The sequence below is a fragment of the Notamacropus eugenii genome, chromosome 7 (genome assembly GCF_028372415.1).
Source record: "Notamacropus eugenii isolate mMacEug1 chromosome 7, mMacEug1.pri_v2, whole genome shotgun sequence".
Classification (NCBI taxonomy): domain Eukaryota; kingdom Metazoa; phylum Chordata; class Mammalia; order Diprotodontia; family Macropodidae; genus Notamacropus; species Notamacropus eugenii.
The window spans coordinates 125,051,261-125,076,777 of NC_092878.1; the positions used below are offsets into that span (position 1 = coordinate 125,051,261).

General features: G+C 38.2%; 1 protein-coding gene across 6 annotated transcripts in view; it reads right to left on the bottom strand.

Moving 5' to 3' along the window:
- GSTCD (glutathione S-transferase C-terminal domain containing) overlaps positions 1-25,517 on the bottom strand; it is a 190,044-nt gene that overhangs the window by 15,613 nt on the left and 148,914 nt on the right. For all 6 annotated transcript variants that reach the window (XR_011970190.1, XR_011970189.1, XM_072623186.1 and 3 more), the window contains exon 9: positions 3,620-3,753. Coding sequence is in view for 4 of the 6 variants with exons in the window: in XM_072623186.1 (XP_072479287.1) it covers positions 3,620-3,753 (134 nt within the window). In the remaining 2 variants the exon portion in view is untranslated. The remainder of the gene's footprint in view (positions 1-3,619; positions 3,754-25,517) is intronic.

Genomic DNA, 25,517 nt, shown 5'->3' on the forward strand with positions numbered 1-25,517 from the left:
TCTGAGTCCAGAGTGACAGACATTTCCTTTCGGCCTTCCAGGTTGTCTTGAGCTGGAAATCTGTATCACTATGTCATTTTGTGGCTTCTCTTGCTCTAGAATTTGTTTAGAGTCATTTTTTAGATGTATTTTATGGGGCTATTGGGGGAGAGCTTCTACAGGTCCATCTTTGTACTTCACCATCTTGGTTCCATTCCCCCCTCCCATTACTTTAAATAATAACAGAAAATTCTAATTAAGAAACAGTTTTAGATGACTAAATTCCAAAGAAATAACTGTCTTATCTGAACAGTTTACATGAGAAAATCTAGCTGTTAGAATCTTCTTCTCTAATGTATAGCATGCTAAGTATATAATTTATTTTAATGCATTTCTTTTGTGGGTTGTCTTTGTTTCATTTCTTTCATAGGTATTTACACTTTTTAAAAGAACTACAGTAATTTTTAGAAATAGTTTTAAATTTTCACTATGCACCAGCCCTGTAAGTCATAGTTCCAAGTCAGGAATTCAGGAAGGCATAATACCCACAGGCACTAATCTTCTTGCTAACTCACCTGGTACTTGTATGTGTGAAATTGAGGGCTTTTCTCTACCTGCTCAAGTATGCAATAGTATTTATATGTGTTTTCTAAGCTGACATGATCTTTAGCAGGATCATCCTGAAAATGATGAAAGTCTCTTGTTTAGGCTGAAACTAACTTTTTCCAAAACATACTAAGAGAATAGGAGAAGAAATTATAGTGACAATTTTTAGGAAGCTCTGCTGAGCATTACCTTTAATTTGCAAATTTACTGATTACTAAAGAACACAGTCAATCTTCACACAGTCATTCTTGAGTATGTACAAGTTCATTGGATGGTTATAAATTTCCTGAGAAGCTTTAAAATATACACTTATTCATAATTATGCACAGTATTTAAGAAAAACTGAAACAGTAAATGCTTTTGTCATTAAAATATGATTTTACTTCTTTGTCTTAAATTCTCTTTCTACCTATTGAGAAGTGCAGCTACAGATCAAACACATGAAATGAAAAGAAAAAAACCATTTTATAACTTGTTGATTTAAAAGGATTACACAAGTTTCAATGAAAAGTGTGTTGTATTTGCTTTCAAAGGCCTTGGGTTTGAATCCTGGGACTCTTTACTATCAGTCTACAATCACAGAGCTAGGTAACATGGTAAACAGAGCACTGGGTTCGGATTCAGGAAGTTCTGTTGTTCAGTCATTTGGGTTTTCTTGGCAAAGATACTGCAGTGGTTTGCAATTTCTTTCTCCAGCTCATTTTACAGATGAAGAAACTGAGGCAAACAGGGTTAACTGACCTGCCCAGGGTCACATACTGACTTCAAACACTTACTTGACAGCTGTGTGATGCTGGGCAAGCCACTTAACCTCCTCAACTGTAAAATGGAGATATATATCTATATAAAAACACTTCCCAGGCATGTTGTGAGGATCAAATGAGGTAACTGTAAAGTGCTTAGGATAGTGCCTGGCACAGAGCAGGTGCTCTATAAATGTTAGCAATTGCTGCTACTGCTGCTACTACTACTGCTGCTACTACTAACTACTATTCAGGCAATTCACTCGATATGTATGGGCCTCACTTTAGTCATGTGTCAAATAAGAGGGATGGGTGAGATGACCTCTGGGTTTCCTTTAAAATTTTTTTAAAGAAAATGTCACACATCCACAAGATTTTACTACTTTTGTGGTTGATTTTAGTTTGGACAGGACAGAATTTACCAAACTGTCACATTTTGATATAAAAAATTATAGATCAAATTTATATTGTGATAGAAGGCTGCAAAGCATTTTCTTTTCAAAAGACCTGTGAAGCAGACAGTGTATTAATGTATCTTTTTGGATGATGAGCAAACTAGAGTGCTTTTCCAAGGGTTACATACGTGACCTGTCAGAGAGTCAGAGGCAGGATTTGAAACTAGGTCTCTCCTTGATTACCTGCCAGGTGTGTGGGTGTGTGTGTGTGTGTGTGTGTGTGTGTGTGTGTGTGTGTGTGTGTGTGAGAGAGAGAGAGAGAGAGAGAGAGAGAGAGAGAGAGAGAGAGAGAGAGAGACACTTAAGGGCAAGTGAGAGGAGATGAAGTAGGGAAGTTTCTTCTCTTCTCAGTCTGGTATCAAAGTACTTAACAAAAATGGCTCTTTGGATTTGAGGGTAAGTCATGAATATGTCCTAGCATTTTTCCAGGTATCTTGAAAGGTCACTTGAGCCTTAACCTGAGGTTACCCACTAAATTATTTTTCTGTGTCTCCCTCAGAGATGCTGAAATGCTAAAGCTGGCAATCATTCATGATTCTGAATAGAAGCTTCAAGTTGCTTGATCAATTGCCAGTCTTCAATCAGTAGAGGTTTCCACATTAGAAATTCCTTACACTGATTAAACTAGGTCTGGACTAAGAATAAAGAAAAAAGATCTCTTCTTGGTTATGTACTTTGCCTGATCATTTCATTTGCAATTATTTTTTTTGGGGGGGGGTGATGGGAATTTATATTTTGAGAGTTTTTCCATCTGGAATTTATGATAGAAGGTATAAGATGCCGATACAGACCTATTTTTCATCAGTCTCCTTTCCAGCTTTCCCTGAAGTAACTATTAAAGAAATCTTTCCCTAGTGGTTGGTGTTGCTGTTTTTAGTCTGCTGGGAATAATTGTTTCTAGATGTTCTAGTGAACTCCACTGACCTAATTTTCTATTTTTTAAATCTAGTATCAGATAATAATTACAACCTTGTAATTTGGTTTGAAATCTGACAATGCCAACTCTCTCCTCTTTCCACTTTTCCGCCCACTGATGTTCTTGACTTTTGGTAATCCGAATGAATTTTATTATTATTTTCTTTAATTCTAGAAAGTATCCTTTTAGCAAATTTTCTGGTATAGCATTAATCTGTATATAGTTTTAGTAGTATTACAATATTGATTATGTTGGTATAACCTAATCACAAACAATGAATACAACAATTATTTAGGTGGTCCTGCTGAGTGTTTTGGAGAGTAAATTCCCAAACAGAATGCATCTTAAATGGAATTTTTCCTCCTATTTCTTCCTCATGGGAGCTGAATAGCAACCCCAAACCATTTTGCTTCCTCTTTTGCCTATCCTTATTTCTTCAATTAATTTATCTTGTCTTAATTTTATAGCTACCATTTAGCATGTCCATCTAGTTCTATGTCAAATAATATAGTGACATTGAGTACCTTCATTTTACCCCTGATCATACTGCGAAAGCTTTTGATGTTTATCTGTTTACAAATAATACTAGCTCTTGGTTTGAGGTATATATATCTATGCATTTTCAAACAAGAACATATATTAAATCAAATAACAATGAAAAAACAACTTCAAATTCCACTGGACAAGTATATATACATATATTTTTTTATTTAAGGAGGGACAAAGATGGTGAATTAATAATGGGTTACTAATTATCTTTGGTTCTAAATTCAAACAGGAATGATTTCCAGCAAACTAAGTCTCCATTCCTCAATTTGAGATAGGTTTTTAAAAAATACACACATATAAATATACAAAGATACATACATACATACGTGAGCCCCAGGTTTTTTTATTTGACCTTGGACTCCCGATTTTACCTTTGCGGAAATGTAAACTTCAGGGTGTTCTGAATAAAACCGTAACAGCAAGGGCACGTAACAAAGGCAGCACGAGCCTTGGTGCAATGCTCAATGACCATGTCTGTGGCCACTCCACAAGCATGTAAAGCCACCTAGGAATCAAAATCAAAGCTTAGTGATATGTTCATTGATCTCTTATGGGGCTAATTTTATGATATCATGATTACAAAGAAATGGTTTCCACGCCATTAAGAAGATTTATACTGTCTAGCAGTGAGGACTGACCTTTCAGTGAGCTCCAAGTCTCTAATCATTTTTATTATTCACTAAATATTCCAATTAGAAAGAAACATTCCAAAGGACATCCTAAAAATGATATAGTCCTATCAAACATGTTATCATGAAGCAGGTAGCTGATTTAGTGGATAAGAGTGCTGGATTTGGGATTAGGAAGACCAGGGTTCAAATTTTGCCTCAGATACTCACTGACTGTGAGGCCCCAGCCAGGTCACTTAACACATCACTTTATTTACTCATCTGTAAGACGAGGAGCATAATAGCATATACTTTACCCAGTTATTGTAAAGATAAAATGAAATAATATTTGCAAAATGCTTTGTAAACCTTTAAGGGCTAATGGAATCATCATCATCTTGATTTATTCATATTAATGAGGAAAATTCACCAGGCTGAAAGATTACAGCTTTCCAAGACCAGTAAGTAGCTGCAACAAAAATAACTCATTTGCATAATAGCACCTTATTATTATAAAACGCCTTAAATCCATGATCCTACTTTCTCCTTACAAGACTCCCCTGAGTCTATCCCCATTTTACAAATGAGGAAACTGAGGTTCAGAGAGGTTTAAGTGACTGGGATGTTAATCCAGGTCTCCTGGATCCAAGTCCACTGTTCTTTTTATTATACCCTACTCTCCTCCTTCCCCCAGGCCCCGGGGTTTTAGTGCACAATGCAGTCATTTGGAACCAATAAAGAAAGCAAGCATAAAAGTTATTTTATGTAACTTGGAAAGACTTGAGAAAGTTCTTTAAGAAGAAAAACTAAAACTGCAGTGTATAAACTAGGGATCTTACTAACTGTAAATTTTAGTGCAATTTGTGAGATATTTTAAAGGAATTTGTTGAAAAAAGGCACAAATAAAACCTGGGTACAGATCTCATAATTAGAGCCTTAACTGTTGTTGTTGTAGATAATCTGTGAAGGGAAAACCAAATTCTGGCCATTATTTTTGGTTCCATTTGGTTTTCATGGCATAAGTTTCATTTAAGGGTTTTTAGCTCTATCCATCTAGATAACATATAGTTATTACAGTCAATCTGGAAAAATAATCTCCTATGGGGGAGAATGAATCCTGAAGACCCTGCACCCCAAAAGATTGTAGCTTTTACACCGAGCAGATGACACAGAAAATACTTGCTCTCTATTTCATTTTAGTTGCCGACACACAAACTGTGAATTCCGTATAAACCCTGGACCAAGTTCTTCTCATTTGTAATTTTGCTTTCTATTGGCCAAACTCTTACTAACATTAAAGGGGAGTCAGAATACACAGATGGAGAGGACATTATGGAAATGTCTTGTTGGAAAATAATACTGAGCATTATGTTTCTTTGAGAAGATGTGTCCATGCATATCTGTGTATGTACATGGGGTGTATATGCATGTCTACTGGTCATCTTGAACCACAAAATGTCCCAAACTGAACTCATTGTCTCCCACCCCGCAACCTTTCTCTCTTCCTATTTTGCCACTGCTGCAGAGGGCACCATCATGCTTTCACTCACCCAGGATTGCAACCCAGTGTCTTATTTTCAACTCCTACTGTCTCTCACCCTTGCATTCAATCAGTTGCCATGTCCTATCATTTCCACCTTTGTAATATCTCGTGGGTTTGTCCCTTTCTCTTCCCCTACACTGTTACCATGCTTGGGCAGGCCCTCAATGCCTCACACCTGGACTGTGGCAACAACCTGCTGGTTGGTCCCCCTGCCTCAAATATATCTTCATTCCAGTTCATTCTCCACTCATATGGCAAACTGATCTTCCTAAAGTAATTGCAAACTTAGCCAGCTGACTCCCATAACGTGTTCTAGTCTCCTCCAGGCACACATTCTCTTTCTGAAGTGGAGTAGTGAATTTATTTACTTAGTTTGAACAGAATAACAGGAGAATAAGAACTTCTTGTACAAATGATCCAAGACTTACAGAGTTTTTGTTCTATTGAACCTGGAGCCAATTCCCCTATCCTCAGAATGTATCAGTCCAAGGAAAAGAGGAAAGCAAACTGATGATTTTTTGAAAGCAAATCATATGTTCTATGTAAAATAAAATCAGAAAAGCACACTACTGAATGACAGTAATGAAAAATTAAAAGAGAGGATTAGAAGTATAAAGACCCCATTATTGTAATTCTAGGATGCTATGGGCTAAATCAGGAATGCACAAACTGGCAGAAATTAAACACAGTCAGGAATAGTCATATATGTGGCAGAAGTTGGCTCAGTTATGTCCCGAGAGATGACCTGATTAAGTGTGTTCTGCTGAAAGGATCTGAAGGTAAATTTTAAAATGTAATAGCTGAAAGAATGAATAAAATTTTATTGTTTCCAAGGTGCAGACTATAATTTCCTTCACCAAACTTGTTAAATGCCTTAGGTCCAAGGTCCAAAAAATTATCCTTTCCTATTAAATCTTCCTCCCAGAAATCGTTGTGGTCCTATAGCACCAGAACCCAACCAAACAGAATGATCTGACCAAACCCTTCAGACTCTTTCATTAAAAGCTCAGAGCTGCTGTTGGCAGCTTCAACAACCCCCATATTGGGCTCCATGGCTGAGTCAGACCTGCACATGAAGGAAATTAACACCCTATGAAGCTACTAACTTCTTCAAGGGGGTCTAGACTAATCACCAAGATTCTCCGAGACATTGAAACACCCTGGTTAGATTATTTTTCCCACTGGGGAAAGAGTAAATATTGCCATGCTCACTTTAGGCAGGTGTAAAATGAGGGAAAATAAAAACTGAGGCTACTGATGCACCATGGAAATACTGAAGCATGTGGGAGGTGTTGGGGGAAAAAAAGGCCACTCAGTTAAGCAACATTAAGGGGTTAAGTTTTTAAAAAAATCATGCCTTTTCATATGATTAATTTCCAACAGAATTCTCTGTGCCCCTCCAACCAAACAATGGAATGAAGACTATGGAAAAAACAGTTCAGCAAAACCAACTAGGACACTGACTGCTTTTTACATCATATAAAATACTCTCCACTCATGGTCCTCCACCTCTTTTTCTAGGGCCAAGTTTGCAAACTATAATTACACAGCATTCACTTTCATCTTATTCTTTCTCTTTACTTTGTTACAATAATTGTATACATTGTTTTCCTGGTTTGTATTTCAGGTTTCTCTGAATTCTCAATGTCCATTGTTTCTTATGGCACAGTCATTTTTTTTATATTTAAATTTATTTAAATTTTCAACATTCATTTCCACAAAATTTTGGGTTCCAAATTTTCTCCCCATTTCTCCCCTCCCCCACCCCAAAACACCAAGCATTCTAATGCCCCTATCACCAGTCTGTCCCCCCTTCTAACATCTCTCCCTTCCCTTATCCCCATCTTCTCTTTTGTCCTGTAGGGCAAGATAACTTTCTATACCCCATTACCTGTATTTCTTATTTCCTAGTTGCAAGAACAATACTCAACAGTTGTTCCTAAAACTTTGAGTTCCAGCTTCTCTTCATCCCTCCCTCTCCACCCATTCCCTTTGGGAAGGCAAGCAAATCAATATAGGCCATATCTGTGTAGTTTTGCAAATGACTTCCATAATAGTCGTGTTGTGTAAGACTAACTATATTTCCCTCCATCCTATCCTGCCCCCCATTGCTTCTATTCTCTCTTTTGACCCTGTCTCTCCCCAAGAGTATTGACTTCAAATTGCTCCCTTCTCCCACTGCCCTCCCTTCCATCATCCCCCCCACCCTGCTTATCCTCTTCTCCCCTACTTTCCTGTATTGTAAGATAGGTTTTCATACCAAAATGAGTGTGCATTTTATTCTTTCCTTTAGTCGAATGTGATGAGAGTAAGCTTCATGTTTTTTCTCTCACCTCCCTTTGCCCCATTCCATTTTTCCCTTTCTCCTCCCAATATATTTTTCTGTCACTGCTTAATTTCATTTTTTTAAGATATGATCCCATCCTATTCAATTCACGCTATGCTCTCTGTGCTGTGTGTGTGTGTGTGTGTGTGTGTGTGTGTGTGTGTGTGTGTAATCCCATCCACTACCCAGATACTGAAAAAAGTTTCAAGAGTTACAAATATTGTCTTTCCATGTAGGAATGTAAACAGTTCAACTTTAGTAAAGTCCCTTATGACTTCTCTTTGCTGTTTACCTTTTCATGCTTCTCTTGAGTCTTGTGTTTGAAGGTCAAATTTTCTCTTCAGGTCTGGTCTTTTCATCAAGAATGCTTGAAAGTCCCCAATTTCATTGAAAGACCATTTTCCCCCCGCAAGTATTATACTCAGTTTTGCTGGGTAGGTGATTCTTGGTTTTAGTCCTAGTTCCTTTGATTTCTGGAATATCATATTCCACGCTCTTTGATCCCTTAATGTAGAAGCTGCTAGATCTTGTGGCACAGTCATTCTTACTCCATTATATGCACATACCACAATTTGTTTAGCCTTTCCTCATCCCACTTATACTTTAAAGTTCTGTTTTGTGAAGACAAAACTCCCAAGATATCCTGGAACACTGAAGGCACACCTAGGCTTGACCATACACCAGAATCCAGGGACTCCCCTAAAACCCCAGAACCAAAAGGAGGAAGGCATTGCACATACCTCTATAGACATGGGAGCTCATCTTTCTCTCCTCTACTCAGATATTTTTCTTCTTAGGGATTCTCTTTTGCAATCACTCATTCATTCCATATTTCAGGCTTATTTCTCCCACCTGTGAGTAGCTAGCTGCCTGTTTTAGGTCTCTCCTTAGAGTGGCCCACCTTGGTAAAGAGATGCATTCTACAAAGACATACCATGCATCCAAACACACACAGTTATGATGAGTGGTAAAAGAATAAAAATCTAACTAACTATGCATTGCCAAAGAAATTTAGAGCTGCATTAGAGATATTGTAGTTCAACACTCATTTTATAGATGAGGGACCAAAGGCTCAAGTTGCACAGCTAGTTAGTGGCAAAACTAGGACAAAAACACAGGTCTTCTTGAGTAAGCACGAAACCATTCATTCTGTTGACTTTCTTGGCCTCTATTACATAATATTAGGCTATATTTTATAATTTGTCATTAGTATAGAATTACCTATGTAGCAATTCTTGGAAGAGTATTTTTTAAAAATTTTTCTCAAGGTCTAATTGAGTAGAATAGGAGCTACACATTTATGTTCTTTCTCCTTCTTTCTAGACAGATAGACAGCATTTCACTTGGAATCAAGACCCAAATCTAAATCCAGCTACAGACACTTTGTAGCTGTGTGACTGTTGGGCAAGTTACTTAACCTCAGTCTGTCTTAATTTCTTCAACTGTAAAATGGGAATAATAATTGCATTTTTCCTCCCAGGGTTCTTGTGAAGATCAAATGAGTTCACTTGTATAGTGCTTTGCAAGCACTTTAAAGCGTACTATAAATGCTGGCTGTGATCTCAGCTCTGGTGATACTGTGATTCCTCTCATTTCAGGGCTCTGAAGCAGTGCTCTGGGGACAAAGGAAGAATTTATAGGTCCTACTCCTAGCTCCAACACTGACTTGTCATGAAAGAAAAAGCAATTAACCAGATGCTCACAACCACAGGGGGAGAAAACACAACCTGCTCTGTCTTTGTTGTTTTCTCATGCGGGAGAAAGGAAGAGAGGAGATTAAATACATTTGGTTTTTTTCCTTCTTAAACCATCCCCTTCCACAGTGAGCTGAATCCATTTTCTTATTACACTTGAGACTTTTAACTCAGATAGTTAATCAAAATAATGCACACAGTGCAAAATGTTTTCATTACTGTGAAAACAGATTCTAAACCTCTGTAGAGTAAGCCCTGAGACATTGACTGTGAAGCTATGACCCGGTATAACCAGCTGAAATGTGAGGAATTCAGTTCATCAGTTTGTTACTTGGTGACCATGAGGCCAAGCAAGTGGGCTGGCCAGCAGGTTCAATGAACTGACCCATGGAGTTCCACGTTTATTGTAGGGCCTTCTCCATGTGGAGCACCCATAAACAGAATGAAGAGGGAAGATATGAAGACTGAAATTTTACAAGTTAATTTATTTGCTACACCAAGGTGTCAAGCCCAAGTATATCTGATCCAAATCCTACTGGAATATTCTTTCATATACTAATGCACCAATGAACAGCCTTAACTCTCTGCTTTCTTAAATAATTTTCTGTGTCACAGTGCTTTTTTGGGTGGTAAAGTGGGGTGATGGGTAGGAATCTGGACCTGTGATTTCATTGATGGGAAACTCCTGGTTTCAAAACTCTGCCAATGCAGATTAGCTACCAGCCTTTAAATCAGAATTTCTGCATGTTGGCTGAGGCTCTCAGAGTTTATTTGTGACCTACCCATAGTTAAATGCACTTGGTCTTTACTGAAGGCAGAACTTAAACCCAGGTCTTTCTGACTATCACTACACCCTTATTGCTTCTCATGTTATAATATGGACATAGAATTTATAGATCATTGAAGAAAAAAGATTTTGTTATAAGACAAAACCGGTCTTGTGAGCAAATATAATAAAATTTAACAGCCCAGAAAATGTACACCATATTCCCTGGAAATGTATAGTTAGTTAAATTTATATTCTTTTACCACTTAGCATAAATGGACTTTTATCCTAAGTTAGCAGACACTTTATAAGGCTGGATTCTTTCCAAGTGGCAAAATGACCCTATATCTTTTGACATGAGTCAGGAAAAAAAGTATATACCATATTGATCCCAGTACAGTCTGCACTTCCTTCTCTATCCTCCACCCCCAAATCTGATCTGTATAATATTCTGCATAATATAGAATATCTGTATAATATATAATTCTGTATAATATATAATATCTGTATAATATTCTGTACAATATTCAAGTGTGGTCTATCACCATTGTAATTTTTTCTATATATATGCAAGTTCTTATTTTTTTTTCAAGGAAATTTTATTTTAGAGTCGTAGTCAACATTTCAAACAATAATGCAAAACAGTTTTGCTACTAAGTAAAAAAGAAGTGGAACAACAAATCTTGAAAGTTAAGAAATACCCCTAAGAGGTAATTCTGTGCTAATTTAAGGATGATTATAGAAGCTTATGCTGAGTCTTCTTAATGTAATAGTAAAAATACCCTCCTTTTATAGATATATTTCTAAGTACCCTACATTTAAAAAAAAATAAGACAAATCACGCTTTAAAGCTGGCATTGGCTTACATTCCACATCTGCTTACGCTCACACTAATTTTACACCAAGGTACATGACTAAGAAATGAAGCTGTAATGAAGCAGCTGAACATCAACAAAATATAAACTTGCACATTAAACATGATGCTACAGAAAAAGTCACAAATATAAAAATAACAAAAAAAAGCATCACGGCTTGGTTACAACTGGCAATGAAATGCTCATCAATACTGATAAGTGATGTTTGACATCGATGGAATTGTTCAATTGTTTTTCCCACTTTTCAACTTATTGTTTGCAACATGAATGTTTTTTGACAATGTCCATGGGACACATTTTCCCATAATAATGCCATAGTGTGTCTCATGACTCATGTAAATAGGCTGATTTTATATTATGTATATTATATACAATATTATTATTATATATTACACGTTATATATTATTATATATATAATATTATTATATTACTTATATTATTTTGGCCCATGTACTCTACGTTCCAGCCTAACTGGCCTCTTAGCTTTTACCCACACAGGACCCCCTTAGACCCTCCCATCTTTGCACTCCTTACTCACGTTATGATTTTGTTACCTCCTTTCAAATCTTAGCTCAAATGTGATCTTCTACATATGACCTTTTTTGGATGCCCTAATAGTTGCTAGGGCCTCCCTCCCCCTGAAATTATTCTGCAAATAATGTGAATTTATTTATTTGTGTACATGCTGCTTCTACCCCTCTCCCTGGTAGAAGGGAAGCTTTTTGAGGGCAAGCAGCAATTCTCTTTTTTTCTTTGAATCCCTATAACCTAGTATAGGTTAATAAATACTTGTTGAATTGAACTGAATTGGATAATCACAGACCCACATTTGTAGACATTTTTAGGCATGCTTACTTCATTATAAAGGACATTTACTCATTAAGCAATATTTTAAAATCTAAAGTCAGGGCATCAAATTTCAGGATAATTTGGATCCAAAGCACTCATACTACTGTAAATGTTTTCCATAAGATAATCAAATCATGATCAATTCAGGTTTGTGCACCTGCATATGCTGAAGAATGAAAAAATATGCTTCTTGGTTGTTTCTTATTATGGGAAAGTCTGCTCTTTTTAAAAATTCTCCTCAAAACCATAATCCCTATCATACTCAAAAGTTGAACAAGTCAAAACATCCAAGTGCCAGGTTTTAAAAGATGGTGCCTGAGATGCTGTAGAAGTGTGTTCAGAATCTTTTCCCAACACTCCCCAGTCTCCATCAAGGCTGTAGAGCACTGGTAAACATCTCTCTGCTAAGGCACACCAGGAAGGTGTTCTTATGTTCATGAAATTTAAAGCAGTTAAGCCTAATCATAGTCATAATATGATTTAGGGAATAAACACAATAAATCTTCTCTAGCTTTGGGGTATGGGCAGGTTGAATTGAAAAGCCTGAATGGATAATTTTTGAAGAAATTTATATTTACCATTTTCACCATATGTGACAAATCAAACTATATCGAAAAACTGAATGCATTTAACTTGTTTATTCTAAATCGGCCTCTGATGCTTACCTGTGTGATCTTGGACAATCTGCCTAAGCAAGCTGAGCCTCAGTTCCCTCATCTGTTAAATGAGGGTTTGAACAAGACAGTCATCAAGTTCCCTTTCGTTCTCATGATCCTATGCTCCGGGATCCTATGAACTATTACTGCCTAGCAAAGGTACTTTAAAGCCTTGTTTTACTGAACATGATAATGGAATATAATTTTTTTCTATCTAGATGATGTTTTAAGAATTCTTAAAAATAGCTGGATCTAACTTTAAGGGTTTTCAACATTCCCTCTGCAGTCTTGGTCACACCATTAATCTGTCCTCTCTATGAAGAAAGAGATTGCTAAGCTAAGGTAAACCTCGGGCTCAGCTAGTTCGAAAGCTCACAAGTCACGGACTAATGAGGTTTTAATGGATTTCTAACACGGTGCTGTCCTCATTTTTTCCTCACATATAAGTGAACGAAGGCACCTAAACTTAGAGCACCTGATATATCGAGCCTGATTCACATGCCAACAATACTTTAAATGCCTCTCTGAGGCAAATTATTTTGTTGATGGTGAGACTAATTCTGGTTTGTGTCTATGATTCTAGTTCATTTACCATATACCCCAAGAATGAAGAAAAATTTCACAACAATCCTACTCTCTCCAAAAAAAACCTACTTGAAGAAAATTAATATGAAATATGGAGATAATAGTGTTTTCAAAGAAGATATAACCATGTTGAGTTATTACTGAAAGATCAGATGCTCTCAGTCAAAATAGTGCTGCTCTGAAAACCCTGCCTAATGAGGTGACCTGCTGGGAATTCATCGAGTTTGTCTTGTAAAGGTAGTTCCACTATTTATCATTCAACATGCAAGTGAAACAGAGGTCTGAAAAGCTTTGAATGATGTTTTTTGGGGGGCTGTGTGCTGAATCCTCTGGATAACACAGCAGCATTATTCTGAGTTATACTGGAAAATGGTTAACGCCACTTTGTACAGACTTGTTCAGAAGCCAGAGTGTATCTAATGTCTAACAAGAAGGTACCATTTAGTCCATCTCTACACTGTAATCTAAAGCTGTATGGGACCTCAGAGGTCATCCTGTCCAAATTTGGCATTTTAAAGATGATGAACTTCAGTCAAAGGGAGGGTAAATACCTTGCCCAAGGTCACAACAGCTAATAAGCACTGGTGGCAGGATTTGAACCCAGGGCTTTGATTCTGGAGGCAGTGTTCTTTCCAATATAACATGCAATGTTTAGCTTCTGAAATTGAGGAACAGGCTGGGGCAAACATGCCCTTAAATAACCAAAGCCTCTTCATAGTTTCAGGAAACAATTTCTTTTAGAGGTCCTTTGTAACACAGGCAGTTTCCTGAAATCCCATTCAAGTTTCAAGGCTTTGATTTTATGTCAGGCTTCACAGACCACATTATCATGTAATGAGGCCTCCTGACATCACAAACCACAGAACAAAGGACTTCCTGCACCTCAAAGCACAGCCTTGGGTTTCCTCTGTTTCTCAGGCTAGGACAATAGTACTGCCACAGGAGGCCATACCTGTCACCTCAGACCCTCAAACAAGACTGTTCCAAGAGCACTGTGAATCACCCTCTCCCTCTTGGGCTTTATGAACTTAATTGTCCTTAAAGCTCTAGAAGAGATCACAAAATCATAGGTCAGAAAGTCCGATACTGTTAAAAGTCTTCTATTTCTTGGCCCTTTTTGAACCAATGCAATTGGAGCTAACATGACCACAAAGGTATATAGATCACTCTTTTAAATTTATATTTACTTTTTTTTGTCTTGTGGCAGCTAAATTTATAGAGGCCTAATTCTGGTTTTAAGAAAGGACAACACTGTTTGGAGGTTATCTGAAAATCAGGTTTTCTTTCTGTATTATACTTTCATGGTTTCCTTCAACACCAACTAAAATCCATCTTCTAAAAGAAGGCTTTCCTGATCCCCACAATTCTTTGGCATCCCTCTAAGATTCTCTCCAATGTATCCCACATATATCTCGTTTTTACATAGCTGTTTTTACACTGTCTCTTTGCTTGCTGCCTTTCTCTGTATCACAGGACTCTTTGTGACCCCAGTTAGGGTTTTCTTGGCAAAGATACTGGAGTGGTTTGTTGTTTCCTTCTCCAGCTCATTTTACAGATGAGGAAACTGAGGCAAACAGGGTGAAGTGACTTGCCCAGAGTCACAGAGCTAGGACGTGTCTGAGGCTGGATCTGAATGCAGGAAGATGAATCTTCCTGACTCCAGGCCTGGCACTCTATGCACTATGGCACCACCTAGCTGTCCACACAATAGTAGACACTTAAATACTTGGCTTGCTTTCTATGTACATTTTAACGGCTATAGAACAAACCTTACCCAGTGACTTTCACCATAAGGATAATCAAAAATCCGAACATGTAACATTTAATTTAGCGTTCATCCTACATGTCCATAAAATGAAGTGAATGAGATCTTAGTTGTGGCACTTAAGTCAGTAGTCATTATAAACTCAATCAAGTTTATTTCATAGAGTCTAGAAAAAGCATAGAGGATAAGGATCTTTTGCTCTAGTTTGTTCTAGTTTATTAACCAACGGTTTTAGGTGACTGGGCTGGAAATAAGTATTTTGCAGTTATTTAAACTATGCTGTAAAGTAGGATCCCTGAGATGGCTTGATATCTTAGCCTGTTTCTCTCCATGACCAATATGATATTATTATATGGGCTATGTGATTTCAAAATGATAAGAAGAGGACTGGGACCATGATGTCACTGGTTTAGGAAAGTCAAAGGTGAGGAAATTCCCCTCTACCAATGCAGGTGTGGTCTGTAACTGCATCTTAGAGAGCTGCCCAGAGCTCTGGGAACTTAAGTACCATGCCCAGGGTGACAGTCAGGAAATGCTAAAGCAGGGACTTTAACTCAGAGCCTTCCTGGCTCTGAGGACGGTAATATAACAAGATTATTCAACAAGCTTAATTGAGTTGCTCAGCCAACCTGACTTTCACTTGACTCAGCTCATGAGGTTCTAGGCACAGGCTCCCTTTTGGACAGACTCTCCCCAATAGTCTCATCTCTAAAAGACCCACAATAATAAATGCTACCTGCCACCTGACACAGACATGATGAACTCAGGATGCAGATGGAAGCATATTTTTTGGACATGGCCAAAGTGGGAATTTGTTCTGACTATGCATAATTTTTACAAGTTTTTTCATTTGTGGTGGAGAAGGTGGGAGGACAAAAAATAGATTTTTGTTAAGTGAAAGAACTTAAATTTAAAAATTAAAAAGGGGGAGAGGCCCCTTGAAGTTGTCAAAATGCTCTAACTCCCCTCCCTTTCCTGTAGTAGACAGATAATGCAGTTTGCCTGGGACTTTCAGCCCAGCCTCCCTTCCTGGGTTGACCTCCCCTGACTCTGCCCTCCCACCTGCTTCTCAGCTCTATCAGCCTCCTCAGTCTCTCCTGGCCTTGTCAATTACTTATTCCATCTGTCTGCTCTGACCTCAGATTCCCTTTGAAAGTGTCTGCTTCCTGCTTCTTTGGCTCGGTCCCCTGCGATCTCTGAGGACTGTATTCTCCCTCCCTGGAGTTTCTACCACCCCAGCTGATGACAGCTGGCTCCTGGGCAGTACAGAGTGAGGTCTCTACTGACCCCTACTGTTTCTGGTAAAACCTACAGCCTCCTATCTCAGTCCCTCAAATTCCCATTACTCAAGTCTGTCCAACCTCAGTATATGCCAATACTGATTGTTCTACTGGTATGTTCTCAAGTCTTAATACTACTATGATGCTGATTATGGGAGGATTCTTAAAATAACATTTACCTTTATCATTGCGTTATCTGAAAAGAGTACGCTGGCTTTCAGCAGGACAGGTCTGGTTTATGTGACCTGCGGGGCTGGTAATCAAGCCCTTTATCTTAAAGAGGAAAAGGTCTGGCCACTACCTAAGACAAGGAATCATCCAAAAGGTAGACAGGCATTGAAGACAACAGAGCAAAGGAGTGAGAAAAATAGATGTTGAATTTATAGAGAACAAAGAAGCAGAGAACGCTGGTTTGAGAAGGGCCCTTAGAAAGCTGTTGCTAGATGGCAGCAACCCAATATTCTCCCAATATTCCCCTCCAAACAACTTTAAAATAAGACATCAAATCAAATTGTGGAGTGGCAGAGCCAACATATAGTCAGGTTAAAAAAAAAAATTCCAGCCCAAGACAACTTAGGAGATTGTCAAGAGAAGTTTGTGAGCCTGGAATGAAGGCCAGCATGGGGCAACAATACCAGTGATAGGCCTTGCAAGTGATTGTAGTGGCAGCTTTGGGAGCCCTCAGCCCAGCAATTGTAAGGGAGCTGGACAACTGTTCAGAAAGAGATTACAGGAGACTCCTGAGCTGGCATGGGGTGCAGCTGGCACTGACTGGCAACTCTATTATCCATATGCAGTTCTGGAATACTGTTCCAGCATGGAGAAGAGCACTTGTGGTTGGTCACAAAAGAGCAGGGACCCTGGTTAGAATTCTAGGACTAAGAGAAGCACAAGTACTTCTGACTACAAGGGCCCTTCCTGGGTAAAGAGCAGAGTACAGACCAGGAGAGCAGTGACCACACCTCTCCTTGGACCACACTACCCTGGAAGCACCACTGAAGACCCACAGAACTAGCTCAGAAAATAACAGAAAGAAAAAATCTGACACTTGGGACAGTGTCTTCACTCCCTTAGGTGAGCAGAGCCCAACTTAAACATAAAGTTCAAAGTCAAGAAGTAGGGTACAAAAATGAGCAAACAACAAAAAGCTAAGCTGGGAAAGTGGGATAAAAAGTACCATGGATAAGGAATTATAATAAAAATACTTAAAGCAAATTTCACTGATAAAGGCCTCATTTTTCAACTGAGTCAAATTTATAAAAATAAGAACCATTCCTCAAATGATAAATGATCAAGGGATTTGAATAGGCAGTACTCAAAAGAAGAAATCAAAGCTGTCTATAGTCAGATAAAAAAATTGCTCTACATCATTACTCATTAGAGAAAGAGAAATTAAAAAGAAGTCTTTTTAAAAGACAAATGCTGGAGGGCATATGGGAAATTATGGACACTAATAAACTACTGGTAGAATTATGAACTGGACCAACCATTCTGGAGAACAAGCTGGAACTATGCCCAAAACCTTATAAAACTGTGCATACCCTCCGATCTGGCAATGCCACTACTAGATCTATACACTAAAGAGATAAAAGAAAAAGAACTTGTAGATATGAAAATGTTTGTCGCAGTTCATTTTGTAGTGGCAAAGAATTGAAAATTGATGTCTATCAGGAGGGGAATGTCTGAACAAGTTGTGGTAAATGATGGTAACGGAATACTGTTATGCTGTAAGAAATGACAAGGGGGGTAGTTTAAAAAAAACACAACTTGGGAAGACATAGATGAACTGATGCAAAGTGAAATGAGAAGAAAGAGGAGATCAGTGGAAACAGTAACAGCAACATTGTAATGATGATTGACTGAAAGCTTAGCTCCTGTGATTGATATGATGATCCAAGACACTTCTGAAGGATCTGTGGTAAAAACTGTTATCCATACCCAGAGAGAGAACTGATGAACTCTGATGACAAATTAAAGTATCATTTCCTCACTTTCCCCCCCCCCCCACAACATGGCTAATATAGAAATGTTTTGCATGATTTCACATGTATAACAGGGTATCACATTACTTGCCTTCTCAGCGGGTAGGGAAGTGGGGAGGGGAAGAGAGAGAATTTGGAACTCAAAATTTTAAAAAAGTTAAAAAAATTTTTTTAATGTTACAAAAAAAAAAAAGCATCTATTGCTAAGGTACCTAGACCCTTGTCAAGTCACCTGAAATCTAGAGTAAGGTGCTGTCTCTTAAAGGTAGTGTTCTTTCCTAGGCAGAAAAAGGAATTCTACACAAAGGAAAAAAGATTTAATGAACTGGTAAAGAATGGAAGGTATTGCTTCTTTCATATATTTGATGCCTGAAAGGAGAAGGAAAAGAATTTTGGTTTAAAAATAATTGCTAAAATCTGTGCATAGAGATTGCTAGGTGGTAGAGCACTGGGCCTGGAATCAGGAAGACTCATCTTCCTGAATTCATGATACTTATTTTCTGTGACCCTGGGCCAAATCACTTAACCCTATTTACCTCAGTTTCCTCATCGGTAAAATGAGTTGCAGAAGGAAAATAGTAAACCACTTTAGTATCTTAGGCAAGCAAACGCCAAAAAGGTCATGGACATGATTGAAAAATGACTAAAAACAAAAATCTATGTCTAAAGAAATGGTTTTCTTTTCCCATGAAGGAGCTTGCTTGCAAAATGAACAGAAAACGAACTGTGGCATAAGTGAAAAGGCTGAAATGACCATATAAAGAATGTAGGGCAATGATTCTTTGGAACGTAAAAAATTTTCCAATGTAAAGTTTGTAAAAGTATGCTTTTATTTATTAACAATTGATTAGGTACAAACACAAAGAAACAATTCTCAGGAGCAAATACTGTTAAATTGGACCTTTCTGAAGACTAAAGAATGGCTGAAGCTATATGGGACACTCTGGTTCCTCTCAGGTCATATGCATTTACCTTATTTTTTTAAAGACATAAGTCAACATTTTTTTAAAATCATTAAACTGAATATATGGAGTCTCTATAAAGACTGTTAGTTGGTCAATAAAATATTTCTTCCAACTTTACTAATTGTCAGTCATTGTGTTAAGCATTAGGGATACAAACAGAGGCAGAATCCCAACTGTTGATTCCATAGGGGAGATATGGTAGTTTTTCTACATCACCAGAGAAAGGTGAAGCTCTGAATCCCAGGAGGCTCCAAGTTAAGTCACCAAAAGCAGTGAAGAGTGAAACCCACAGTGGGGGTCAGACCTTTAGAACCAGGTGAGGAAGTCACAGCAAGCTGCACAAGGCTTCCTCTGGTAGACTCCTGGTTGGCTGAGAGATCGGAGCTCATGGGACAAAAGCTTGAGAGAGTGTCATCTGTATTCCTGCCAGGTTTTGGTTTGCACCCACCCTCCCTCCCAGATAATGAGGGCATTTCCTGTTCCACCTTAATTCTAGTGTCTTCCATCTGTTGATTGTCTTCAATTTGCAATGTCAATATCTTTTTTTCACTTTAATTTATTTTTAGTTTTCAAAATTCATTTCCACAAGATTTTGAGTTCCAGATTTTCTCCCCATCTCTCCCCTTCCCCAAGACACCATGCATTCTGATTACCCCTTCCCCCAATCTGCCCTCCCTTCTATCACACCCCTCCCTTCCTTTATCCCTATCTTCTCTCTTTCCTTGTAGGGCAAGATAGATTTCTATACCCCATTACCTGTATTTGTTATTTCCCAGTTGCATGTAAAAACAATTCTCAACATTCATTCCTTGATCTTTGAGTTCCCACTTTGCTCTCTTCCTCCCTCCCTACCGAGCCCTACTGAGAAGACAAGCAATTCAATACAGGCAATATATGTGTAGTTATGCAAAAGACTTCCATAAAAGTCGTTGTGAAAGACTAACTATATTTCCTTCCATCCGATCCTGCCCTCCATTTACTCTATTCTCTCTTTTGACCTTGTCCCTCCCCAAAAGTGTTTACTTCTAATTACTACCTCCTCCCATTTGCCCTCCCTTCCATCCTCCTCACCCTATTTATCCCCTTCTCCCTTACTTTCCTGTAGTGTAAGATAGATTTTCATACTAAATTGAATGAGCATGTTCCTTAAGCCAAATATGATGAGAGTAAGCTTTACTTTTTCCCTCTCACCTCCCTTTTTTTTCCCCTCCATTGAAAAAACTTTTTCTTGCCTCTTTTATGAGATAATTTGCCCCATTCCATTTCTCCCTTTCTCCTCTCAATATATTCCTCTCTCACCCCTTAATTTTATTTCTTTAGATATCACCCCTTCCCATTCAAGTTACCCTGTGCCCTCTGTCTAAATATACATATGTAATCCCTTCAACTACTCACATACTAAGGAAAGTCTCAAGAGTTACAAATATGATCTTTCCACGTAGGAATATAAACAGTTCAACTTTAGTAAGTCCCTTATGATTTCTCTTTCCTGTTTACCTTTCCATGCTTCTCTTGATTCTTAGGTTTAAAAGTCAAATTTTTTATTCATCTCTGGTCTTTTCATCAAGAATGCTTGAAAGTTCTCTATTTCACTGAATGACAACTTTTTCCCCTGAAGTATTATACTCAGTTTTGCTGGGTAGGTGATTCTTGGTTTTAATCCTAGTTCCTTTGATTTCTGCAATATTATATTCCAAGCCCTTTGATCCCTTAATGTAGAAGCATTTCCACAATTATCCTGATTGTATTTCCACAATACCTGAATTGTTTCTTTCTGGCTGCTTGCAATATTTTCTCTTTGACCTGGGAACTCTGGAATTTGGCTACAATATTCCTAGGAGTTTTTCTTTTTGGATCTCTTTCAGGAGGTGATTGATGTATTATTTCAATATTTATTTTACCCTCTGGTTCTAGAATATCAGGGCATTTTTCCTTGATAATTTCATAAAAGACAATGTCTGGGCTCTTTTTTTTGATCATGGCTTCCAGGTAGTCCCATAATTTTTAAATTGTATCTCCTGGATCTATCTTCCAGGTCAGTTGTTTTTCCAATGAGGTATTTCACATTGTCTTAAATTTTTTAATTATTTTCTCTTTGTTTTGTAATTTCTTGTTTATTATAAAGTCATTAGCTTCCATCTGCTTCATTCTAATTTTTAAAGAAATATTTTCTTCAGTAAGCTTTTGAACCTCCTTTTCTATTTGGCTAATCCTGCTTTTTAAAGCATTCTTCTCCTCATTAGCTCTTTGGACCTTTTTTGCCATTTGGGTTAGTCTATTTTTAAAGGTGTTATTTTCTTCAGCATTTTTTTGGGTCTCCTTTAGCAAGCTGTTGACTCACTTTTCATGATTTTCTTGCATTGCTCTCATTTCTCTTCCCAATTTTTCCTCCACCTCTCTTACTTGCTTTTCAAAATCCTTTTTGAGCTCTTTCATGGCCTGAGACCACTGCACATTTTTTTGGAGGTTTTGGATATAGAAACTTTGACTTCCTCTGATGGTATGCTTTGTTCTTCCTCACTTGAGAGGATAGAAGAAAATACCTTTTTGCTAAGAAAGTAGTCTTTTATAGTCTTATTTTTTCCCCTTTTTTGGGCATTTTCCCAGCCTGTTACTTGACTTTTGAGTCCTTTGCCAAGTGGCGGGTACACTCTGGGGACTTGTAAGTTCTCATTTCCTCCAAGGTGGCACAATGAAGGGAGAGGAGTTTACTCCTCTCCTGGCCTGCGCTCTGGTCTGGGAGCAACCACAAGCTTTTATCCCCAGGATATGTGAGTAGGATTCCCTCTCCAGAGCCTCCACTAGCTCCACCATGTCAGTGTTCCTCCTCACCCCAATACTGCCACTCAGGGCTGAGATTCAGATCAGTTGCTCAATTCCCCCAGGGTCTTTTAGGTTGAGGGCTCCAAAAATGGAGCAGCTAGGGTAGTGGCTGCCACTGCCCTGGGACCCTGCTCCCTTCTCATCCAAATGAAAGAGCTTTCTCACTGACCTCTGAAGCTATCTTTGGTGTTTTGGGGTTCAGAAATCTGGGAACTGTAGCTGCTGCCTGTGATTCTGCACCCTGAAGCCTGCTCCTATCCTGTCCCTGCTGCGCGGCATGGCCAAGGCTGGGCTATGTTCCGCTCTGAGCCCAGTGTGACAGACCTTTCTTGTCAGCCTTTCAGGCTGTCTTGGGCTGGAAATCTCTTTCATTCTGTCATTTTGTGGCTTCTGCTGCTCCAGAATTTGTTCGGAGTCAGTTTTTACAGTTTTTGCATTTTTTACACTTTATGGGCTATGGGGGTAGAGCTAGAACACCCCTCCTTCTACTCTGCCATCTTGGCTTCCGCAATGCCTACATCTTGTTTGTACATTGTTGTTTGCATGTTTCCTTCAGGCTGTGAGGTCCTCAAGGGCAGGGATTTCCTTGCATCCCTAGCACTTGGCACAATGTTTGGCACATTGAGTTTAATCAATGTTTACTGGCTGACTGTATTTTGATATATTTTTATCATTCTTTCATTTGTTTTAATATGTCTGTATTTGCATTTTTTTTTTTTTTACTTCTTGCTTAAGGAAATTCGTTATGTTTAAGATCTTATGTGTCATCACTGTGTCTGGTTTTGTTTAAATGACATGAAAGCATGGTAATCCCCATGACACTGATCAAGTCAGAGAGTAGCTATGTGGTAGCCCATCCCTAGGAATTTCGATCTGCCAGAGTAAGGGCAGATTAGAGTAATCAGTTAGCCCACAGAGTGAAGTAATTAAGTATCCAGGTGTGAGGAGCCTACCCCACACATGTTACACTAGTGATAAATTATATACTGTATGAAAAATCAGCTAAACCTCCTAAAGTGATGTCAGACCAAACAAAAGAAAAAGCCTAGGAGGCCTTATGCTCAAATATTTTGAAACAAAATAATTAAGTCAGAACACCGTGACAGGACTTGATGGGATCTCATTATCATTTGAGAAGACAGGCAGTTACCTTCCTCAAACCTGTAAGACTTTTACTGCAAAACATATGGTCTAGGCATATAGGTGGTGTAAAGGATAGAGCACTGAACTTGGAGCCTGGAAGACCTGAGTATAAATCCTGCTTCTTACTGGCTGCGTGACCTTGGGCAAGTCACTGACTTTCAATGGGCCTTTATCTGTAAAACAGTGATAGTAACAGTACCTACTTCTAAGGGTTATTGTGTAGATCAAATGAGATAATACATGCAAAATGCTCTGCAAAACTTAGAATAGTACATAAATGCTAGCAGCTGTTAATCTTATTAAAAACCTCACAGATAAATTTCACTGAGTCAAAATCAGATCAAATGGAGACACTAACAGATGCAAAAGTTACCAGCACAATCTAGAAGTGTAAGTTATACCCAAACTCTGGCATCCAGATAAAAACATGTAATACGAGAAATTTCATTCCATGAGTGGACCTTAATTCCAAGTAAGGTTGAGCTTATACTACTTAAGGTGGGATGTGTACTTCCATACAGTCAAGTGAGACAGTAGGAGAGAAAAACCAATCTAAGCACCATCCCCTACTCTCCTCCCAGATTATCATTCACCATTTCAAGCTCCACCAAGACCTGTATGCTGCTGTTCTGTAAGCCATCTGGATTCCATGCTGCCCCTCATAACAACATCACCCCCATTCTCTCTCTTTTGGCCTTCACCTTCAAATCTAACCTTCTTGGAAAGGGCCTGTCAATCAATTCCTCAGTGATGTCATTCACTATCCTAATAACTTCCCAGTCCAAAATCTCCCTCCCCCCCACTACTCCTTTATATGTTTAACGTCCTATTAAAGTGCAAGTTCCTTAAGAGCAGGGAATATTTTCCTTTTTCAAGTGGTGTCCCCAGTGTTTAGCACAGTGCCTACACATACTTAAGTGATGAGTAATTTCTTTTTCTTTCAGCCACACTAATAACCTCTGTAAACTAGCAGTTCAATCCTTCCCAAGATAAGTGTTTATTGTAAAACTTGTTAGGGATAAATCATCAAGGAAGGATTTAATTGACGGACCACAGACTACACCAGGAAGTCCGACTAACAATGAAGTGAAATGCTACATGAGACCAGGAGCATAACGAGGGTTAACATGACCTTCCCCAATGGCGACCACATCCTTACTTGACTAGAAGTAGACCCTATGTACATACCACCAGAAGCTAGGGCACATGTGTACCCTCCAATTTGGTTATCTTATTAACCTTCCTGATACCTGACTCAGATCTCCTGAAGATTTGAGCAACACAGAAAGAAACACAAACATCACTGAAGTTATAATGGAATAGGATCTTAGTTATTAGGAAATCATTCTAGAATTTCTGTTTCTGAGATTAAAAAAAATGTTAATGGCCTTAGCATGTCTGTAGTCTTGTCTTCAGGGAGGGTATTGAAATGAGTTCCTTTTAGGCCTGTGATTTTTATTACTTCTAGCTATAGGGAACATGCCATTTTTAGTTAGGCCTTTGGAGAAATCCTCGATTAGCCAGTAATTCCTGCTACCTAAGGAGTATTAAATTCTCGTTTGTTTCAAATGAAAATATCTAAGTGATGCTACACATAAAACTTGGTCTAATTCAATGTGGAGAGGCTTAAGAAAAATAAGAACTGTTTAATTTGCAGCACATTGCTTGAGAATTCTCTTTTATTTATTATGAAATTTCCTCTTTTCATAAAAAGCTGCTTTTTTTTGAGCACCTCTGGCTTCGTACCATATCAGTCCCTCTGCTTGTCTACTTTTTTGGACATATTTTTCTGTAGCAATTTGGGTTTTCACTCAATATTAAGCAGGATAAGCAGAATGCATGAATTAGAATTAACTATAATATTGTTTAAATGAAGCTCAAACTAAGCACTGTATAATTTATCTTTTGTGCAAAAAAATGACATGACAGAAGACAATAAATGTTTATCCCTACTATCAGGAGCTTGGGATACAAACCCAGGCAAAAAATAGCCCTTACTCTCAAGGAGTACAATGCTATTGGGGCAGAAAATATGTAAATCACACAAATATGAAATGCTGTTATTCTTGGGCCAAATATATTAGCTTAAATTCATACTTAATACAAATCAATCAAAAATGTTACATTTGAATAGAACCATGCCAAGTTGAATTTCTGATAAAATAATTATCCATAATACTAATACTGTTTCAATAGTTCAATGGATCTTGAGTTGATATGGATAGGAAGTCTTGAAACAGTTCATGAAGTACTTGGGCTGTCCATCTGTTATTTCTCTGTCTAGCTACTTGACTGGTACACCTACATTTGGCAACTCTACATTTCCTCCATGATCTCTTATACCACTAATTACACACAGGTCACCATTCATCTCTCTACTGGCCCTCGGCTCACCTTTGAGAAGGAAT